At 43.4% G+C, this 22,565-nt stretch overlaps 1 protein-coding gene and 1 long non-coding RNA gene across 2 annotated transcripts in view; both read right to left on the bottom strand.

Annotated features, from left to right (window-relative positions):
* The window catches only part of LOC138973005 (uncharacterized), a 48,916-nt gene extending 36,918 nt beyond the window's left edge, over nucleotides 1-11,998 (bottom strand). The window contains exons 1-3 of the long non-coding RNA XR_011457853.1: nucleotides 11,772-11,998; nucleotides 5,085-5,182; nucleotides 4,245-4,333 (exon numbers count right to left, since the gene is read on the bottom strand). This is a non-coding gene — a long non-coding RNA (uncharacterized lncRNA). The remainder of the gene's footprint in view (nucleotides 1-4,244; nucleotides 4,334-5,084; nucleotides 5,183-11,771) is intronic.
* Nucleotides 11,999-14,872: 2,874 nt separating this feature from the next.
* The window catches only part of LOC138974212 (uncharacterized), a 188,014-nt gene continuing 180,321 nt past the window's right edge, over nucleotides 14,873-22,565 (bottom strand). Inside the window, exons 48-50 of the mRNA XM_070346935.1 lie at nucleotides 21,858-22,011; nucleotides 17,047-17,139; nucleotides 14,873-14,919 (exon numbers count right to left, since the gene is read on the bottom strand). Of these exons, the coding sequence (XP_070203036.1) occupies nucleotides 14,873-14,919; nucleotides 17,047-17,139; nucleotides 21,858-22,011 (294 nt within the window). The remainder of the gene's footprint in view (nucleotides 14,920-17,046; nucleotides 17,140-21,857; nucleotides 22,012-22,565) is intronic.

Here is a 22,565-nt window from a genome sequence, read left to right as displayed (position 1 = left end):
AAAATCCAATCAAAATCTGGCGTTGTCGTGAACACCAAAATGTAATAAACCCATTGAAACTTGAAGTTTTGTTGGGATTTTGAGTAGTTTTGTAAGATACAAAACGCCACTTTTCGCCCAGTGAGGGTGACCCCAAAAAAAGAGTACCCAAACAAAACGTCATAAATTGAACAAACATAAAGCAATCTTAAATCCTACTTTCCATATTGGTTTCAACACACTGCTAGTGTTATAATTGCTTTCAGTTTCATTCTCAACGTGTTCATTGTCCATTAGGATACACGACAGGGCAAAAAATATAGGGCAATGGACATCAGATAAACATTCATTATAGTCACATACTTGAAATTTTGAAAATGACGGAAAAACATTTGGCGTAGCTAGTACATAATCTACCAAACTCACATTATTACAAGTTACTCGACCCAATCTTGCGTCCTCTCCCATTCTGCCGTTCACTACTAATAATCGTTGACTAATACAAAAGTCAACAAAACTGCGGCCAAAATTGTTCATAACATGGTCCATTGAGCACCTCTCTTTTATAATTCCAAACACGTCCATCATCTGCACTGTTGATACTTCATCAGTTAATTCATTCATAATAGCACAGTCTTCCAAATAGTCTCTTGCATATCCACTTCTAGCATTAAAATCTCCAATCATGACAACGTTTTCTGCATTCAAATATGATAGTGTTTCTTCTAACTCTTGGTAAGCACTGGGTCTGACATAGGGTGAGCCTTCTGGTGGCATATATACCACACACAACAATAACCTTTCAATCATCTGCTGACCTACATGTTCAGACAGCTCAATAAAAATACCAATACTGGGAAGTTCACAAACCTGTATTTACTGTTGGCACTTTCTTCAAGTCTTGTTTTTAATTTAATGTCTTCTACAATTGTAATGTGTTTACAGAGCTCGTCCCTGATATAAACTGCAACCCCACCCGACTTTCGTTTACATATCCAATCTGTTTTTCTTAAAACTAACGTCAGACTGGTTGTCAGCGGTAGAGGGACAATCTGCAGAGTTTATGACCACAGACGCAGGGCACTCGCCACAGTAAGAAGACTGGTTGTCATCGGCAGTGGCAGTGTGGTGGGGAGAAGGGGGTGGGTGTCGATATGCAAAATCAGAGGTGAGTTCACCGGACACCTCAAGAATGTCTCTTGATTGTGCCGATTGTGAGTTGATAGGGGTGGGGAGGGACGAGGTAGGGGTTGCAGGACATGAAGAAGAAGACGATTCGGAGGGGGCGGAGTCAAGCACTGCCGTAGAACGAGATGATGAATCGAGGCTATGTGCTCTGACCCTCAGTCGTCGGGACGTCCTGGTTGGCTGTTCCTCGGTTTCGGCCTGATGACTTTGAGTGTTGGGTATGGCCTCGGTGTCACGCAACACTAGCCCCCCGCTGCTTGTTCGCTCGACGGGTGGCAATGACAGGAGGGAGATGTGAGTCCATAAAGACGTGGCAAGTTCAGGATGGTGGAAGATGGAGTTGATACAATCCACCAGTCTCCTGAACTCGGTGTCCTGCCAATTGATACACTTTGTACCCTGTACCAGAATTGTGCCGGTCGTGTAGTGAATGGTGATTGTGACACGTTTCTTTTTATCGCATTTCACTTGTATGTTGGTGCGGTACAGGTCTGGGGAAGGCAAAGTGTTTGGTATTTTGTTGAGAGAGTCATTGTCCTGCACATCTATTTTACGCAATGGACTATCTGCTTCGTCAACCCAATGCACACAAAAATTGTCGTCACTGTTTACATCCCGCATATAGCGGAGGTAGAGTACCTGTCTCGCTAGTGGCATCAATTTGTGAGGAATTTCAAAAGTCAGCTGTTTGGGATCTCTCTTGGTATCTACAACGGGGACCCAGTCCCCAGGGGTGCTGTTGAGTTTAAGTGCCATCCTTACTGACATTTGACAGTAATGGCACTTCTGCGTTTATCAATACCCGCTATTACGAGCTAGTCGTGTGACAGAGAGTTTTCTTGCACACGAGACTGTAGATGTTTCACGACGGCTTTAGCCGGAGTGAAACAGCAGCAGTCGAGTGTGCAAGAAAAATCTCTGTCACACGACTAGCTCGTAATGGCGATTATGTCTCACAGCATAGGCATAGAAAGATATAAATGAGTTTTTGGGGACGAAATAACAGGCACAAAACCAGACTGACAACACAATTGCCTTTTCACACATACCGTACACACGCATGCGCGCAGAAGATAGATCCAATTCGTTTCGTGTCTTTTTCTGGTTGAATGCATTTAAGAAAGTATCAACCAACGTTTCTGAAACTTTCAATGAAAAAAATAAACTTTTTTTGAACCAAACAGCACAACCCAACGAAAGCTAAACACACAAACACACGCGCGCACTAACACAGATTGAATGCAAAGCGCGAACAAACACGGAGAATTTTTGTAGGTCAGGTCGTGGGAAAGTCCACCCGAAATGTTCCACAGGGGAACTGGTTGTGTTTGGATTGTTCAATTTCTCACAGTCATGTTAATGTTGTTTACAGTGCAGTTTTGAAAGAATATTTTCCGAATTTGGGGCACACTTTCGTCTTTCGGTTCGTTTATCTTGTCGAAGTAACATTCGAGTGTTTCTAAATCCAAACCTTCCATCACCGCTGGTGCAGATTAGACCTGCCTGACTGTCTGCGTGCGTGTTAGAGCTGAAGACGAAGCCTCAATCGCCAAAGCGTCACCCATCTGTAGGTTCTGAGCATCGGATGTACGTTGATACGTGGTAAGATCCGCACGGAACTGTCTATGCAACTTTTCCTAGTCACAGGTGTAAGGTCTATCATTTCTTTGCAATTTCGTCCTCTGTGTACGTAGCAAAGCGTTTCACCATTTTCGGCTTTCGTTGCAGACGACGATAGTGAAAGTAGTACCTATTGTTTTGTTTTGACCTTTCGTATTCAGGGTTCTTCATTGAAGCTTGGTAAAGAGAGCTTGTCGTGTAAGTGAAAAGTTGACGAAGCTTTTGAAAACAGAAATAGAATGAAGAAGAAAATGTGGCTTTCAGTTATATACAGGAGAACGGGGTTGGTGTTATTCTTTTACCGTCAAACACTTAGTACACAGATAAAACGTGATTGACTGACCAAGGCCTGTTGGCACACTATTCAGAATGCACAACAAAATGTAACAACGCTTTGATACCCATTTTTCTACGTTCGTGATCACTTGAAATGAATACTGAAAACATAAGTGTTTAAGGTAGTGACTGAATGTATGTAAAGGTAAAAAATTTCAGAAATAAATGCATAATCAAAATAATTGATTTCGACATCAAAGCGTGTAACATACAATCTTGCACACGTTTGCTTTAGTAGTGGCAAAGAAGGAATGCGTGTGACATAGAGTACTTTTAGAATGTGTTTGCGCATCACTTTTGGCCGTTGTGTTGGGGGGGGGGCAGACTAACTTTACATGGTCCTGTTTAAGGGTTGGTTATGAACCAACACACAGTGTACACACTCACTAGATCATAACGCACATAATTATTAGCAATCACGCCACAGCTGGGGAGGTGATCACTAGAGCATGACGACACTGAGCACGAAAAATCCCCTCCTCAAAGGAAGTAAGAACGATTGTACAGCCAGCGCTAGGCTGGCCGACCACCGAGCACACCACTCGTCAGTTGCGTCTTGCTGACACACACACTGTCTAGATCCGAGGAAAGCTGCACAGACAGTACTCTCAGATAAGCTCCACTACACGCGAGGCGAGCCAACGTCACGATGCTGCATTACGTCACATCACCCGGTCCGATCGGGCATCACACAAAGAGAATACACACCTTGATGAAGATAAATAATGAAATGATCACAAACAAGGTACAAGACTACGCCCTGTCGATTAAGCAACTCCTTATGGTCACTGAGTGTACTTTTGAAAACGAAAACACAACCGAAGCGCAACGCATATGTTTGAAAAGCCGGAGCACATACAGCGTGCCTCGATCCTTCCCGCGAAGACTGGAGAGAGAGAGAGAGAGAAAGAGAGAGAGAGAGAGAGAGAGAGAGAGAGAGAGAGAGAGAGAGAGAGAGAGCGAGAGAGAGAGAGAGAGAGAGAGAGAGATGGAGGAGAGAGAGAGAGAGAGAGAGAGAGAGAGAGATAGAGAGAGAGAGAGAGAGAGAGAGAGAGAGAGAGAGAGAGAGAGAGAGAGAGAGAGAGAGAGAGAGAGAGAGAGAGAGAGAGAGGGAGACTCACGTCAATGGTTAACTGCATTTTGAATCCACCGAATTCTTCGCTGATATCAGACCCAAAACTGACGATGACAGGCCATTGAGTGGGAATCACTAAAAGACACACAGATAAATACATTTCCAACACACACACCTCCACCCCACCAACTCCCCCTCCCCCCCCACACGGTTCGGCCCATGAGACTATGCAACATTTGTCCCCCTCAACCGAGTTCCGAAAGGACATCATTGAAGTCAAGAAGCGCCAAGTGTGTGTGTGCGTGTGTGCGTGTGTGTGTGTGTGTATGTGTGTCTGTGTGTGTGTGTGTGTGCGTGTGTGTGTGCGTGTGTGTGTGTGTGAGTGTGTGTGTGTGTGTGGCCGGGTGGCAGTGTGTGTGTTGATTTTCTTCTTTCCGAAGCGCGTTGTTTGCCTCTGACGTACTGTCTTAGAAGGGGCTGTGTCATGCATCATGTACATATGGGAAGGTATTTCAATTAAAAACAAACAAACTATTTTGTTGATAAAATAATTGGATGGAAAAGCACAAGACAACAATTATACCCTGAACCACAGGGTGGAAGCTCGCGAGTTACAACGCGTTCTGATTGGCTCTGTTGGCTCTGCCCCTGCGATTGACCGACGACTGGATCGCAGGAATAGAACATGTTCTAAACCTCAAAGCTACGAGGGAATCGCATGAGACTGAGTCGCAGACTTGTCGTAGCTGTTTTCTACGACTGAGTCGGCTGTGTGACAGGGTATATCGCGCGACTCAGTTGCATGTGATTGATTGATTGATTGATTGATTGATGTGTGACGGCCCTCTTACTGTTGTTCTCTATAATGACAGAGAAAAGTACTCACACACACGGTTCTTGACAGACTTGCAGAAACGTGCAGATGCTACAGAAACGAAGTCGTTTCTGCATTGGTATTGGTTATTTTCTACATGCATGTCTTCGCTGAAAATGATAAATGCAAAATACACATCGATGGGTGTTTGTTTGTGCACATCCACTCAACATTTATGCAGCAGACCTGAGTGCACGCTACTTTATTTAATGGCACATTCTAGACTATGAGTGCAACATATGCGTGAGAAAAAAAAACCCTACATTTTGCCTCACAGGCGTTTAACATAAACTGAGCAAAACAATTATTGCACCCAATTGTGTACACCAACTAAAAACTTCATTGCCGTGTAATTTCATTCAAACTGTTTGTGCCATTAAAGGCCCTGCACTTGACTACCGGGCACACTTTTTAGATCAAATATTTCTAATAGTAATGTATATAGGTATCACGTGACCGCCGCCGAAGTAAAAAATCGACAAAAATTCAGAATAGGCTTAACTTGGCAACGCTTACAAACGAGGAGAAAGCCAAATCATGTATTTACCCAGAACAGGTTCTTTTGATTTGCTATCTGGCGTATCTCCTGTCCGTCGCGATATAACCTTGAATGGTTGAAAACGACGTTAAACACCAAATGAAGAAAGTATCTCCTGTGTTATGTCAGTTCTACTGATGTAGATGTTGAGCGCATGAGCAGTAATAATAATAATAATAACGATTATTTATATAGCGCGTAAACCTCGTGGTGACGAGCCCAGAGCGCTTTACACTTACACAATCATAATACAAACAAGGAAAGAGAACTAAATCCGAATAAATTCAAACATGGTCACACACACCCACACACGCACGCACACACACACGCACACACACACACACACACACACACGCGCGCGCGCACACACACACACACACAATCTTTGTTTCGACATTGTCAATGTTCAGGTAACCCGCAATGTCATTCCATGGTACGCATACGTTATTCTAGTACAACACACACAGGCACATACACATCCTCATGAACGCCACACTTTAATAGATAATACACGTGGCAGCGCCGATGACTCACCGATCATGGGATCTCCTTCAGAGGTCTAACTTAAACATGTGTGTTTTGAGGGCTGTTCTAAAGGCAGATAGTGACTGGGAATCCCTAATGCTCCGGGGGATTTTCTCCCAGACAAGAGGTCCCTGGTACTTGAAAGATCTCTCAAATCCATAGTTAGTTGATTTTCTGTTTCTTTTTGGTTTACTAAGTACATTGGTATCTGTTGCAGAGCGAAGAGAGGAGAGGTTTGAATATTTTGATAACATCTCAGAGAGATAATTAAGCAGGTCCTGTACCATGAAAGAAAGAGAAACAAATGCATGCAATTTTGTATTGAATACGACTTCTTACAGGCAGCCAGTGAAGGGATCTCAAAACAGGTGTGATGTGGTGTCTTTTAGGGGTCTTTGTGATTAATCTAGCGGAGTTGTTCTGTACTTTCTGCAGTTTTTCAATGAGATAGTCAAATGAACCAGAAAGAAGGGCATTTCCGTAATCTAGCCTTGAAAGAACGAGAGAGCAAATGAGGGTAGAAAAGGAGAGGTTTCTGAGGGGTACCATGCAGGACAAAGAGCGCTATTCAGTTAGGCCCAGACGTAGTTTGGGGGCATATTTATTTGTGTGCAGTTTTGTGAGTGTGTAATGTTTTTATTTCATTTTTGGTGGTGCTCTTGTTGATTTGTTATATACTCTTCAAAAACGTTAAGGACAATTTTTCAAACACCAAATATAAATGACAAAGTTGATTTAATTTTGTCTCCATTGTTTTATTGAATAACCGATGACTGTCCACAGAAAATGTAATGTCAAAGACAGCAGCTAAAACAAAGCTGGAGGTTGTTACTCTCGGCAACATCCTATTCCAAAATTAACAACAGCTGTTTTTCTTACAACAAGGAACTTAAAAATACCATCCTGACTGCGATCACTAGTTACATTCCTCTGTATGCTAGACATATGTCAAACAGAACGTTAACTAGCTATGGATATGATGCCCTGATTTGTTTGCAAACCAGGCCTGAAAGTTACGAGTATTTTACTCGCCATGGCGAGTAGAAACATACACATGGCGAGAAGAAATGTTGATCTACTCGAGAAATGCGAGTACAGTTTCCGAAACACATGGTTGGTTTAATTGGCGAGTAAAAATACTAACATTTGATCTCTGGATAATAAATTATGAAGAGTACTGCACCATTTCGGGGCCCAAGGACTGTTATGCCGGGGTGGAAGTAGAGATAAGCGCCTACTTCCCAAGAAATGCTCCAAATGGCTTCGTGTCTCCAAACACCTCTGACAGTCAAATCCAGCTCCTGGCCTTCACGTGGCGGGCCCTGTCTTCGACTAACAGGAGAAGGGATGCAGGCGGGTCACTGGCGCCTTAAAACCAGCTGCTTCGGGCAGATGGGGCTCGTTAACCTTGGATGGTCGCTCATCTAGGAGAAGGACAACTCCGATTTCAAAACCCGCACTGCCTTGTGTGTGCCTTGGGAAAGGCAAAGGCTACGAGAAGGAAAACTTCGACGTCAAACCCGGGTAGAGTGGACTCGACAGCCCAGCAAGGCAGCTACTCTTGGGGAGGAGGCAACCCTGAGTAAGAACCTCAACCACCGAAGACGGAAGACAGCAGCCAATTTGGCGTGGGGAGAAAATCGGCTGTCTACGCTCCCACGATAATATGGCCGTACAATTATCCTTGGATCGATGTGGTGTCGTCCTGGTGTCCCGCAGCCAGGGTAGGACGGCGCCGGGCCTCCAGCCTCAAGGAGGTCCAACTTCAGCGACTGACTGCGGTTCTGACCCTCTTCCTTTGACCGGGGGAGGGCAGAATAGAGCTACCGGTCAACAACTTCGCATCATGCATTGGAATGCAGAAGGGGTGCGACAGAAGAAACTTGAACTGCAACAGTTCCTCAAGTCACAACAAATAGACATATGTTGCATCCAAGAGACCCATCTCAACAGCTCCCATAGATTCTCTGTAAGAGGATATGAAACACATCGATTTGACCGGGAAAACAGACCAAAAGGTGGAGTCCTAACTCTGGTAAAAACCAACCTGTCTTCCATAGAGGTGCAAAGATCAGAAGATGCTGACATGGAATTCATCACCGTGAAGCTCATTCTCCCAGAAAGAAACCTGACCATTTGCAACCTCTACAGTCCGCCCAACAAGATGATGCAACTTCACTGTCTTCGACCTGGCACTGAAGACTGGATTGTAGTTGGCGACTTCAACAGCCACTCCCCTAGCTGGGGTTATCCAAGTCTGGATGCAAAAGGCGAAGAAGTGGAAGACTGGCTCATCGAAAACCAGCTGGTCCTTGTCAACAAGCCTGATGATCCCCCAACCTTCTATTCCAGAGTGTGGAAGAAGACCAGCACACCTGATCTTGCCATAGCCACTGACAACGTGCACAAGATCACGAAGAGAGAGGTCAGCGAGCAACTTGGAGGCAGCGACCACAGACCCACAATCCTGACCATTGCCAAGCAGGTCATCCCCAGCACAGGGAAACTGCCGCCCAGTTGGAACTACAAGAAAGCCAACTGGATGCTCTTCAGCCAACTCACTGACCTCTACACAAAGTCCATCACCTTCGATAGGCACAGTGTCGACAGGAACGCCTCCATGTTCAACTCCGCCATACTCCAGGCAGCGAAAAAGTCCATTCCAAGAGGCAGGCGGCGTGACTACAAACCGTACTGGAACAACGCCCTGGAAGAGTTGCACAAGAAGCTGAGCGAAGCGAGAGAAAACATGGAGAAGGACCCCACACCTGAAAATGTGGCGCGACACTCGCAGATAAGGACAGACTTTGACAAAGAAAAGCAGCACCAAACCCAACAGCTGGAGAGAGAAAACGGCCTCCTTAAACATGGAGAAAGACACTCAAAAGCTATGGCAGCTGACCAAGACACTGAACGAGGACAACTCTGGGAGGAGGAAGGTCACCCTCCACACTAACACCGGAGATGTCACAGGCAAAACAGCCGCAAATGTCTTCGCCAAAGCTTTTGAGGCAGATAGTACAGTGACGGTCCCTGCTGACAGACTGAAGGATGTCAGAAGCCAGACTCGAGCTGCACTTCACAACACAGCAAGTACTGATTTGGACCCATGCATGACCGAACGTCTGATCCTCCGTGAGCTGGAAGAAGCACTGAGAAAGCTGAAGCAGAAGAAGGCCCCAGGCCCTGATGGCATCTCCAACGACATGTTGAAGCACCTCGGCCCTGGTGCAAAGCGATTCCTTCTGTCCATCTACAACCAGAGCTGGTCGACAGGCACTGTGCCTACGAGTTGGAAAGTCGCCCTAATAAGACCCATCCCGAAGAAAGGAAAGGATAAGCGTGACCCATCCAGCTATCGACCCATCAGCCTACTCAGTTGCGTTGGAAAGCTTCTGGAAAGGATCGTGAACAAGAGACTGTTGTCGCTTCTTGAGTCCAGATCTTTCCTTGCACCCACCCAAACAGGCTACCGGCAACATCGCAGCACCGAAGACCAGCTTGCCCTCTTGACGCAGGAGATTGAAGATGCCTTCCAAGAGAAAAAGAAGGTCCTGGCAGTGTTCTTTGATCTGTCCCGGGCCTTCGACACAGTCTGGAAGGAAGGGCTGCTACTGAAGCTTTTGCATGCGGGCGTCCATGGCAAGATGTTCAAGTGGCTGAGTGATTTCCTCTTCAACAGAACAGCAAGAGTGATGGTAGACGGGACGACCAGCAACCTCGTGAAGCTGAGAGAGGGTGTCCCACAAGGCGGAGTGATCTCCCCTACCCTCTTCCTCGTCTACATAAATGACATCACAACAACGGTGCCAAAACATGTCTCGAACACCCTGCATGCGGATGACTTTGCAGTCTGGTGTGCAGAAGAACACACCTCCACAGCAACACACCGTATCCAGAACACCATCAATAGCGTGTCCAGCTGGTCAGAACACTGGGCATTACAGCTGAACACTACCAAGACGGTCAGCACTCTCTTCTCACTCTCCACCTCCAAGGAAAAGGTCCTGCTGAAACTGAAAGACCAAGCAGTCCCACAGGTCGACACGCCAACGTTTCTGGGAGTCACCCTGGACACACGTCTGACGTGGAAGCCGCAGATTGAAGCGACAGAAGGAAGAGCGATGAAGAAGCTCTCGCTCATGAAGAAATTGGCAGGAACCCAGTGGGGCGCAAACTCTGGCATTCTGAAACAGGTCTACACAGGCGCTGTCAGACCGGTCATGGAATACGCCTCCTCAACATGGACCACTGCCTCCAAAACCAACAAAGGAAAGCTGGACAAAGTCCAGAACATGGGGCTAAAGATCATCCTCGGTGCCATGAAAAGTACACCCATCCAAGAAATGGAGAAAACAGCAGACCTGGAACCACTCAAGGACAGACGAAAGTACAAAGCTGTCCTCCAGGGAGAAAAGATGAAGAGACTGACCACTCACCCACTTCACCAAAACCTCAACAAGGGCACCGAGAACAGGCTGAAACGAAAGAGCCTCAAACATCAGGTCAAGGACCTCCAAACGGAGTATGCTGAAGCTCTGGAAGCTGACCCCAGCTGCTGTGAGACACTCGTCTCAGACGTCTGGGCCCCACGCAAGAGCTTCCATGAAGTCAGAACAGATGTACCAGGACTGACAGCAAAGGGCGAACAGTCACCACATGTCCAGAAGGCCCTCGCCATGGAGATGATTCAGGACCGCTACCCACATTGCACCTGGACTCACGTCTACACAGACGGCTCCTCAGAGAACGCCGTAAGGAATGGAGGCAGTGGCGTCTACATCCGTCGCCCAAACGGGACCACCACCTCCCTCTCCGTCCCAGCTGGTGACCTGAGCTCGAACTACAGGGCCGAGCTCCACGCCCTCATCACTGCAGCAGAGCACGCAGCAGGGGAAGACCGCAGTCGGCAAAACATCGTCCTCCTCACTGACTCCCTGTCCGCCCTCCAGTCCCTTCTGTCTGGCCCCACTGACCTCCCCACCAGGCAACTCGACAACTGCCTCAGCACCCTGTCTCAACACAACAAGGTGGTGCTCCAGTGGATACCGGCTCATGTCGGCATTGCCGGCAATGAAGAAGCGGACAGGCTGGCAAAAGGAGGTGCGAGACTTCCCCAACCACACAACTCCACCTCGTACAAAGAAGCCAAGACTCTTCTACAACGGAAGAAGAAAGAAAACTGGAAAAAGAGAAACGGAGACTACAACCCACAGGAAGACCCCATCAACAAACTAGACCGGAGAAGCCAAACCACCATTTTCCGTCTAAGGACAGGGCACTGTGGACTGAAGAAACACCTCAAGAGACTGGGCCTTGCGGATGACGCACACTGTGAATGTGGCTCGGAAGAGCAAACTCCGGAGCACATTCTCCAGAACTGCCCCCATCTAGAGACAATACGCCAGAAGTTCTGGCAAGAAGAGACCAGTGTTGGAGCCAAACTCTGGGGTCCTGCCGACGAACTGCGCAAGACTGCGGACTTCCTGGCAGCCACTGGTCTGAGGATCTAGCACGGCCACCAACATCGAACGCAGAAGAAGAAGAAGAACTGCACCATTTCGTGGATTTTCAGCGCTGTAAACAAAAGTTGGGTTTGAAATACGAGACAAGAAAGCATGTATTACTTGACTCACCCTTTGATGTTCACGATCAGCCAAGTTAGTTTCGGTCTGTACCAATCCCGGTCCCAAAAGTCTATTTCCCACTGGCACCAGCTGAATGGTGGGTACGTCTTCAATGTGGAGCTATTCGGCGAGGCGAAGTATTTGAAAAACTTGCGATGTTTTTTGACAAATACTCTCTTAAAACTTGGTTTGCAAAGGTCCTTCGAGTGTCGCTCTCTCGCGGGTGTGTCCCAGAAGAATGCTGCCCACACAATTCCAGCAACGTTCAGGTAAAGCAAATTAATTATTTCAGACTTACTTCTAACGGGAGTCTTTAATTGGGCGAATTCGACTTCGCGAATTGCACGTCACGAAGCTCGTTGTACCACAGCTTTGCAAAGTCCAAAAGTAGGCACGCTGTTCTTGTAGAAGAATATGACTTTCTTTTATTTTCTTGGTGTCTTCAGCCTTTTACAATCATTGCTTTTTTTAAAATCATGATAAAAACAGCTAAAAGCTTTTAACTTTCTCACAGAATGACCACATCATACCTTTAGCATTGCCAGCCAAACGAAACTGTACATGTGACCCTCCACCACGAAATGAGTCGCATATCACCACGTGCGGTTCTTTCGCTATGGGCTTCATATAAGTCTGGGGAGTGTCTGATAATAGTGTGAGGGTTACCTTAGTCACAGGCTTCTAACTCAAACAGTTTTCGCTCTTTTCTAAAACGGTTTTCACCACTTGATAGAGCATACAAACACTCTTTAGGAAAAAGCAAAAATATGAACATCATGCAAAGGTGACATGCGACTCATTCCGTGGTGGATGGTCACATATGGTTTGTCTTTTTGCATCTCCTGCGTAAATGTAATTTACATGTCTCCTGATCACGCTCTGGGCCTGCATGCAGGCTGTCTATTCTATGTCAAAATGGACCCACTCACTATCTTCTACAATTGTTTTTACGTAATCAAGGACAATGTTTTCAGTTTAAGTATACAAGCATTTTTCCTCTCGCCAAGAATAATATAAACTCTGCACACAAATATTGCCACTATCTTCGTACCCCAACTGAAACATTCATTCCCGTGTCATTTCATTTAAACATTGGTCTTGGTTGATACAGATGAACAAAAAACGACATGGTCCCCTCGATCAACAACAAGCTGGTCTGCCACCAAAGATATTATACTGTTCCCAAAGGGACACACACAATTTAAAAACAAAACAAACAAGTCGCGTAAGGCGAAAATACAACATTTAGTCAAGTAGCTGTCAAACTCACAGAATGAAACTGAACGCAATGCAATTTTCCAGCAAGACCGTGTACTCGTAGCATCGTCAGTCCACCGCTCATGACAAAGGCAGTGACATTGACAAGAAGAGCGGGGTAGTAGTTGCGTTGAGAAGGATAGCACGCTTTTCTGTACCTCTCTTCCTTTTAACTTTCTGAGCGTGTTTTTAATCCAAACATATCATATCTATATGTTTTTGGAATCAGGAACCGACAAGGAATAAGATGATAGTGTTTTTAAATTGATTTTGACAATTTAATTTTAATAATAATTTTTATATTTTTAATTTTCAGAGCTTGTTTTTAATTCAAATATAACATATTTATATGTTTTTGGAATCAGAAAATGATGGAGAATAAGATGAACGTACATTTGGATCATGTTATAAAAAAAATGTTTTTTTCTTTACAATTTTCAGATTTTTAATGACCAAAGTCATTAAGTAATGTTTAAACCACCAAGCTTAAATGCAATACCGAAGTCCGGGCTTCGTCGAAGATTACTTGACCAAAATGTCAACCAATTTGGTTGAAAAATGAGGGCGTGACAGTGCCGCCTCAACTTTCACGAAAAGCAGGATATGACGTCATCAAAGACATTTATAAACAAAAATGAAAAAAAACGTCCGGGGATATCATACCCAGGAACTCTCATGTCAAATTTCATAAAGATCGGTTCAGTAGTTTAGTCTGAATCGCTCTACGCGCACACACACACACACACACACACACACACACACACACACACACACACACACACATACACACACATACTAGCACACACACACATACACACCCACCCACACACACACACACACACACACACACACACACACACACACACACACATACACCACGACCCTCGTCTCGATTCCCCCCTCTACGTTAAAACATTTAGTCAAAACCTGACTAAATGTAAAAACATTCACCAAATATTGTTTTGGTCATCATTGTGATAGTGCTAAGTAAATCAATAATCCCAAATCACAATGGTTCTTGAGATCAAATATTTGCTTTAACAGCATGGAAATCTATGTTACATCAGAAGCATATAGCAGCATTGACCACTTGAATTTGCCACACATGAACATTTTGTGTTTAGTTTTGATATTGTTGTTACTCAACTTGTTATGATTGGAAACTCTATATATTGATTTCATGTACAACCGTATTTTTCAAGAAATACATCTATTGAATCTCTTCAAACTGAGATTCAAGTGACATCATTTGGCATCGAAATAAATCATCCCAACTACCAATACAAGCCCTCTCAATATGCGTTTAGGTAAACACCTGTTCATCAGAGCCGTTGCTGTACAAGCTTTTGTCTCATAACCGTCTGAACTGTAGCTATGACGTCATTACCCGCGTCGTACCCGTACACACCCTTGAAGTATTTTTTTCTCTCCTTTATTTAACAATAATATTGAACCACTGATCGGTTATTGGGTTCCTTCTTTGTGTGGTCACACGTGATGTAAGGCACTTTAACAAGCCAAATGGCATAAACCATCATGTTACATTAGGTAATAGTTTGCGTGAATTCTTTACGAGAAACTTAATTAAATCATGACAATTTACTCTTTCCAAATTCCTGGTTGGGTCCAGAATATTTCAACTGACCCTCGTTTTTTAGAGAGCGAGCACAAAAATTATAACAATTCAAGAATATATAAGTTGGTCGGAGCTCAGACTACAGAGCGTCGAAATTTGACACACACACACACACACACACTCACACACACAAACACACACACACACACACACACACACACACACACACACACACACACACACACACACACACACACACACACACACACGTCAAAACTTAGACAATGAAGACAATCAGTACGAACATGTACTTACCAGGTGTAGCTGCAACAAAAAAAGACATCGGTTAGGTATGCATCATGCTGAAGTAACAGTAAAGAAAACTAAGTAATTTTAATTGCTTTAATATTGAGTGAAACTGTTTCAGTTAGTAAAACCAGCATTGTTAATTAATGTGTTAAATAGAAAATTGCAAACACAGAGCTAGAGATGTGTTGGTAGAGACCAAACGTGGCGACATTACGCGATTTCGAATGTTTTCTCATTAGTCTAGCTCCGAAATCAAACCCTACCCTAAATTGCCCATGGTTCGCCAACACGTTGCAGTAAGTTCTGTCAGAAGCGCACTTTCGTGATATTGTAAAAATAAGGTAGTGGACGGGGTTGGCTGACCGCAACACGGTGGCCTAGTGGTAAGGCGTCCGCCCAGTGAGCGGTAGGTCATGGGTTCGAACCCCGGCCGGATCATACCTAAGACTTTAAAATTGGCAATATAGTGGCTGCTCCGCCTGGCGTCTGGCATTATGGGGTTAGTGCTAGGACTGGTTGGTCCGGTGTCAGAATAATGTGACTGTGTGAGACATGAAGCCTGTGCTGCGACTTCTGTCTTGTGTGTGGCGCACGTTAAATGTCAAAGCAGCACCGCCCTGATATCACCCTTCGTGGTGGACTGGGCGTTAAGCAAACAAACAAACATACATACAAACAAACAAAGACGGGGTTGGCTGTGCGGATACTAATTACCAATGTCCTTGATTTTTGTCAGCATCATTATTATACACACGGGCCAAAGTGGCAACATTGCATTCCTAAATGTCCTTGTTTGTCTCGGTTGTTTACAGTCCCGACCTCTGAATTGCAAATGAGTCACCAAAACACTGCCAGTTTTAACATTTTGCTTGAACAGAAGTTGATGGAAATCTCTGGTTTTAGTACTGCATGTACTGTTTCTTTCCTGAAAACATCCGGATCAGTTCGTACGCCTTAATTCAGCTTGTGCAAACAAACTTTTCTGAAATAATATTCTGTCGAGACTACACTGTATATTCCCTTCATATTCGAGGACGCTGAGATTGACCAACTTCTAGTGTGAAGGTGTGTCTTATGTGCTCTATGTTCAATTCTTGAATATTTTGATATGTAAACAGTGTGTCTAAATGTGTGTATGTTCTTCAGATACATGTGAAGTGTTAAATAATAGACTTATTGGTGTTTTTTTAACAATGTTTTTTGATTGCTTTTTTTTGTATGTTGATTTGATTTGATAGCTGTTGCTTTTTGGGTCCAGCGGACCATATAGACCAAATATGTATGTGGGAGGGGGACAGGCAATGTACATGAGCGAGTTAGATGCGTGTCAGATGTGTGTTTGATGTCCTACATGCTGCAGGAATTCAATCTATTACACTACTGAATTGCTTTTAATGTCTCTGTAATCTGCACATCCTGCTATTTCCAAACAGCCACAGCTACAGATAATTTATAACTAGAATTGCCACTTAGTGTGACCATTACCAAGAACTGGTTGAGAACCATTACGAATTTACACGAGTACCCAGTTCGTTTCCAAGACCTAAAACTAATTGTTACCCAGTGAATAAAACAACAAATTAATTATACATTGTTCTTGTTACAATGCGCAGACAATCGTTTAAAAAAAAAAAAAAAAAAAAAAAAACACCTGTGTGTTGATGCAGTGATAATATAATTATCATACAGTACGTGTCTACAAATTCGAAAGACCTTGAAAAGGTTACTAACTTCTTTTTCTTCTGCGTTCGTGGGCTGAAACTCCCACCTACACTCGTGTTTTTGCACGAGTGGAATTTTACGGGTATGACCGTTTTTACCCCGCCATGTAGGCAGCCATACGCCGCTTTTGGAGAAAGCATGCTGGATATTTTCGTGTTTCTATAACCCACAGAACTCTGACATGGATTACAGGATCTTTTCCGTGTGTACTTGGTCTTGTACACACGAAGGGGGATAAGCCACTAGAAGGTGTGCACATAAGTTTGACCTGGGAGATCGGAAAAATGTCCACTTAACCCACCAGGCGGCCGCGGCCGGGATTCGAACACTCGACCTTCCGATTAAGAAGCCGACGTCTTACAACCCTGTAACAGCGCCCGTCTAGGTTACTAACAAACTACAAAACTTATGGATACTTACAGAGTTTAAAGGACATGCTGAAACGAACTTTTCCATAGCTCCCTTCCGGAAAGTTCCACGTAAATATGACTCTCGATGAAGCCTTTACCTTCACTGCAAAGCGTACTTGTTATTTATTAAACTTAGTAGATGGTTATGGAATTTACTGAACATTAACAGCTATTGTGTTTTCAGCGTGGCAATAGGGTCCGATATTTAGACGAGACAAGTATGATGCCGACGAGTCGCATTATTCTTGTTTGAGTCTAAATATTGGACCCTATTGCTACGCTAAAAAAACCCACCGCAATAGCGTTTATATTGCTATTCTGAAATAATAGTCTGTGTTGAAACATGTTTTGTCAGCAACAAACACCAGAATGGTCTATGTTTACCTGTGCAGACGACAGTTAACCTTAATGCGCATATCCCTTGCACATGTATCTATGGATTCATATAACTTAAAAAAACAAAAAAGCCGGACATGTATCAGGGAGAAGACACGAGATAACCGGATGTTTGGTATCACGTCATTATGTCAGGTTTCCTATGACGTCACGAAGCATGCTTCGAAATTCCCTACGTATCATTACATTTAGTCAAGTTTTGACTAAATGTTTAACATAGAGGGGGAATCGAGACGAGGATCGTGGTGTATGTGTGTGTGTGTGTGTGTGTGTGTGTGTGTGTGTGTGTGTGTGTGTGTTGTGTGTGTGTGTATGTCTGTGCGTGTGTGTGTGTGTGTGTGTAGAGCGATTCGGACTAAACTACTGAACATATCTTTATGAAATTTGACATGAGAATTTCTGGGAATGATATCCCCAGATGTTTTTTTTTTCATTTTTTCGATAAGGGTCTTTGATGACGTCATATCCGGCTTTTCGTGAAAGTTGAGGCGGCACTGTCACACCCTCATTTTTCAATCAAATTGATTGAAATTTCTGCCAAGCAATCTTCCACGAAGGCCGGATTTCGGTATTGCATTTCAGCTTGATGGCTTAAAAAAAAATTCATGACTTTGGTCATTCAAAATCTGAAAATTGTAAAAATAAAACATTTTTTATAAAACGATCCAAATTTACGTTCATCTTATTTTTCATCATTTCCTGATTCCAAAAACGTATAAATATGTTATATTTGGATTAAAAACAAGCTCTGAAAATTAAAAATTAAAAAAATATTATCAAAATTAAATTTTCGAAATCAATTTAAAAACACTTTTATCGTATTCCTTGACGGTTCCTGATTCCAAAAACATATAGATAAGATATGTTTGGATTAAAAACACGCTAAGAAAGTTAAAACGAAGATAGGTACAGAACAGCGTGCTATCCTTCTCAGTGAAACTACTACCCCGCTCTTCTTGTCAATTTCACTGCCTTTGCCACGAGCGGTGGACTGACGATGCTACGAGTATAGTTTCTACGGTCTTGCTGAAAAATTGCATTGCGTTTAGTTTCATTCTGTGAGTTCGACAGCTTGACTAAATGTTGTAATTTCGCCTTACGCGACTTGTTTTATTTATTGTTCTAAAGCCTGACTTATGCTGGGGATGGTGATTTCGCGTGTGGTGACTAGCGGTAAATATGTGGATGACAAGAGAACAAGGATTGTCTCAGAAGAAAGTCAACGACTACATGGTTCAGATCGGTAACTTCATTTCAACATTGCATACAATGGACGTTGTATATATGGAAAAGAGAGTTTGCTAATTCTGTCCTGAACATTGGAAAGACTGTCTGCTAGAATAAAGCTCCTTTAATGTAGCAAGGTTTGTTGCCTGTACTAAATTGAACACGAAGTGTATTTCATTTACGGTAAGAAACCCAGTCGCGTGTAGCGATATACAAACATTTAGTCAGTCGGGATCAAACTAGAAGATCAGCACCACAAACCAGTCATCGCCGAGACTACATTTGGATAGTCTCGGCTAACTGTTTCCGCAAAGCATGCGGCTGTGGCACTTATTTTCTTTTATTCTGAACACATTTTTAAAGTAAGCCTGACATTTCTATATATTTTTTTAATACAGTAGACGATGAGGAATACAACGCAATCATTGTTTAATCTGCTTCTGAAAAAACGATTTTAATGACAACTTTGATGAGCAAAATAAATGATTAATTTGTAAGCTTCCGAGCTAAAATGCAATCCAATAGTCCGGACTTTGTCGAAGATTGCTTGACTGAATATTTAATCAATTTGGTTGAAAAATGAGGTCGTGACAGTGCTACCTCAACTTTCACAAAAATGCTGGATGTGACTTCACCAAAGCCATTTATGAGAAAAAAAAATGAAAATAGCTTTTGGGGATATTATACCCAGGAGCTCTCATGAAATTCGGTCCAGTAATTTTCGCGGAATCCCTTTATACGCCCACACATACACACATACACTACGACCCTCGTTCGGATTCCCTCTCTATGTTAACACATTTAGTCAAAATTGTACATGTAAACATGTGCAAATTGCATTGTCTATCGACCAGCCACAGAAGCAAACCTGGCCCGGTATGCGTGTACTTCATACACGTCGAATAAACCAGAAACATGCGTCTTTGTTATTGCGAATATGAAAAGGATACTCAGCAACCCTGGGAAATATGGCCCGATGATTGGAAAAGGGCTGTGTGACCATATCCAAACACAACCTGTGAATGCCCACACGTTTCTATCAGAATAGCAATATTACCCGCTATTACGAGCTAGTCGTGTGACAGCGAGTTTTCTTGCACATGAGACTGTAGATGTTTCACGACGGCTTTAGCCGGAGTGAAACAGCAGCAGTCGAGTGTGCAAGAAAACTCTCTGTCACACGACTAGCTCGTAATGGAGATTATGTCTCACAGCATAGGCATAGACAGATATAAATGAGTTTTTGGGGACAAAATAACAGGCACAAAACCAGACTGACAACACAATTGCCTTTTCACACATACCGTACACACGCATGCGCGCAAAAGATAGATCCAATTTGTTTCGTGTCTTTTTCTGGTTGAATGCATCTAACAAAGTAGCAACCAACGTTTCTGAATCTTTCAATGAAAAAACCCTATTTTTTTTAACCAAACAGCACAAACCAACGAAAGCTAAACACACAAACACACGCGCGCACTAACACAGATTGAATGCAAAGCGCGAACGAACACGGATAATTTTTGTAGGTCAGGTAGTGGGAAAGTCCACCCGAAATGTTCCACAGGGGAACTGGTTGTGTTTGGATTGTTCTTTTTCTCACAGTGATGTTGATGTTGTTTACAGTGCAGTTTTGAAAGAATATTTTCCGAATTTGGGGCACACTTTCGTCTTTCGGTTCGTTTATCTTGTCGAAGTAACATTCGAGTGTTTCTAAATCCAAACCTTCCATCACCACTGGTGCAGATTAGACCTGCCTGACTGTCTGCGTGCGTGTTAGAGCTGAAGACGAAGCCTCAATCGCCAAAGCGTCACCCATCGGTAGGTTCTGAGCATCGGATGTACGTTGATACGTGGTAAGATTCGCACGGAACTGTCTATGCAACTTTTCCTAGTCACAAGTGTAAGGTTCGATCTTTTCTTTGCAATTTCGTCCTCTGTGTACGTAGCAAAACGTTTCACCATTTTCGGTTTTCGTTGCAGACGACGATAGTGAAAGTAGTACCTATTGTTTTGTTTTGACCTTTCGTATTTAGGGTTCTTCATTGAAGCTTGGTAAAGGGACCGTGTCGTGTAAGTGGAAAGTTGACGAAGCTTTTGAAAACAGAAATTGAATGAAGAAGAAAATGTGGCTTTCAGTTATATACAGGAGAACGGGGTTGGTGTTATTCTTTTACCGTCAAACACTTAGTACACAGATAAAACGTGATTGACTGACCAAGGCCTGTTGGCACACTATTCAGAATGCACGTAACAAAATGTAACAACGCTTTGATACCCATTTTTCTACGTTCGTGATCACTTGAAATGAATACTGAAAACATAAGTGTTTAAGGTGGTGACTGAATGTATGTAAAGGTAAACATTTTCAGAAATAAATGCATAATCAAAATAATTGATTTCGGGATCAAAGCGTGTAACATACAATCTTGCACACGTTTGCTTTAGTAGTGGCAAAGTAGGAATGCGTGTGACATACACATATAATCTCTTGTGCTTTTACATTAAGTCAAGTAATCACAACTTACATGACCCCATGCCCAGCATAATTAAGCGCAGAGGTGGAGGCCGTACCTTTTGTAGGGAGAACTTGAACTTTTGGTTGAAAAAACGCTTGGAAGTAACCTTTACCACATACTATGTCATGGCCACATTTGTTCATACGTTTTTATGTAAAAGGATCTTTGACCGGCCCAGACTAGCTAAAGTAGATTGCATTTCAGCTTGATACCTTACATAACAACAAGAATGCTGAGGCGTGATTAACCATTCCGTCAAGCGAATGCACGCTAAAAGACGTCCGTTTTCTTTTCACCTTCCGAATGGCACACACACACACACACACACACACACACACACACACACACACACACACACACACACACACACACACACACACACACACACACACACACACACACACACACACACACACGCACACGAAAACACACACACACACATACACACACACACACACACACACACACACACACACACACACACACACACACACATACACACACATACACACACGCACACACAAACACATACACACACACGCACATGTCTTAGTCTATATTTGTGATCGCATGTTGTTGCACGCAGAAGCACATACACAGACAAACAAGCACGCACACATACGCAGACATGCAAACTAATAAACAAAGGTACGTGGCCAGTGAGAGAAGGCAGACCTACGTGTCTTAACTGTAGGTTCCTTTCCATTGCTCTCCTGTCTATCTGTCCCTCTTTCAGGAATGCATGTGGAGTCAGTGATCTGATGTTTATTTTCAAACCGAGTCCCCACATAAACACAGATGTTGGCAGAACCATTAAATTTGTAATCGTACCACTGAAAAAAAAATTAGCATTGTGTTTTTCATAACATCGTTTTTACTTTTAATGATTCAATCACAGATACAGGGCTAACACACACAACAAGTAAACAACCTGAAGGGCCAGGGTCCATCGCGGCGCCCCCCCCCCCCCCCCGAAGCCAGGGCTTTTTTTAAATTATCTTGTAGGGACAAAGAACAACGCTTTACTTTAAGAACGCAGATTTTTCGGGTTTAAAAGTTTTAAAAAACCGGATTTCCGGCGAGAACCAGAAAAGTGTTAGCCCTGCAGAAACATTCAGAAAGACCAACGGCAACCCTTCCGCATTCACACAAAGAGACAGACAGACTAAGAGACCAATCCACCGACAGATAACAGAGAAAAGCTTGTGCATCCTGTTTGAAGATCGTTGATGGTTTTGTGCTGATAAAGAAGTCAGATTTTCCGATTAAATCAAATGTTACAGACAACATTAATGTTACATCCTTATCTTTTTCTGATTAACAAAATGTATAGTTTTTTGTGTTCGTGTGGAAATAAGCCAAACGTGAAGAAAGTCGTTGAAATGGT

This window comes from Littorina saxatilis, linkage group LG8, assembly GCF_037325665.1.
Source record: "Littorina saxatilis isolate snail1 linkage group LG8, US_GU_Lsax_2.0, whole genome shotgun sequence".
Classification (NCBI taxonomy): domain Eukaryota; kingdom Metazoa; phylum Mollusca; class Gastropoda; order Littorinimorpha; family Littorinidae; genus Littorina; species Littorina saxatilis.
Note: the sequence above shows the minus strand (reverse complement) of the source record. Positions and strands in the feature narration are given on the sequence as shown.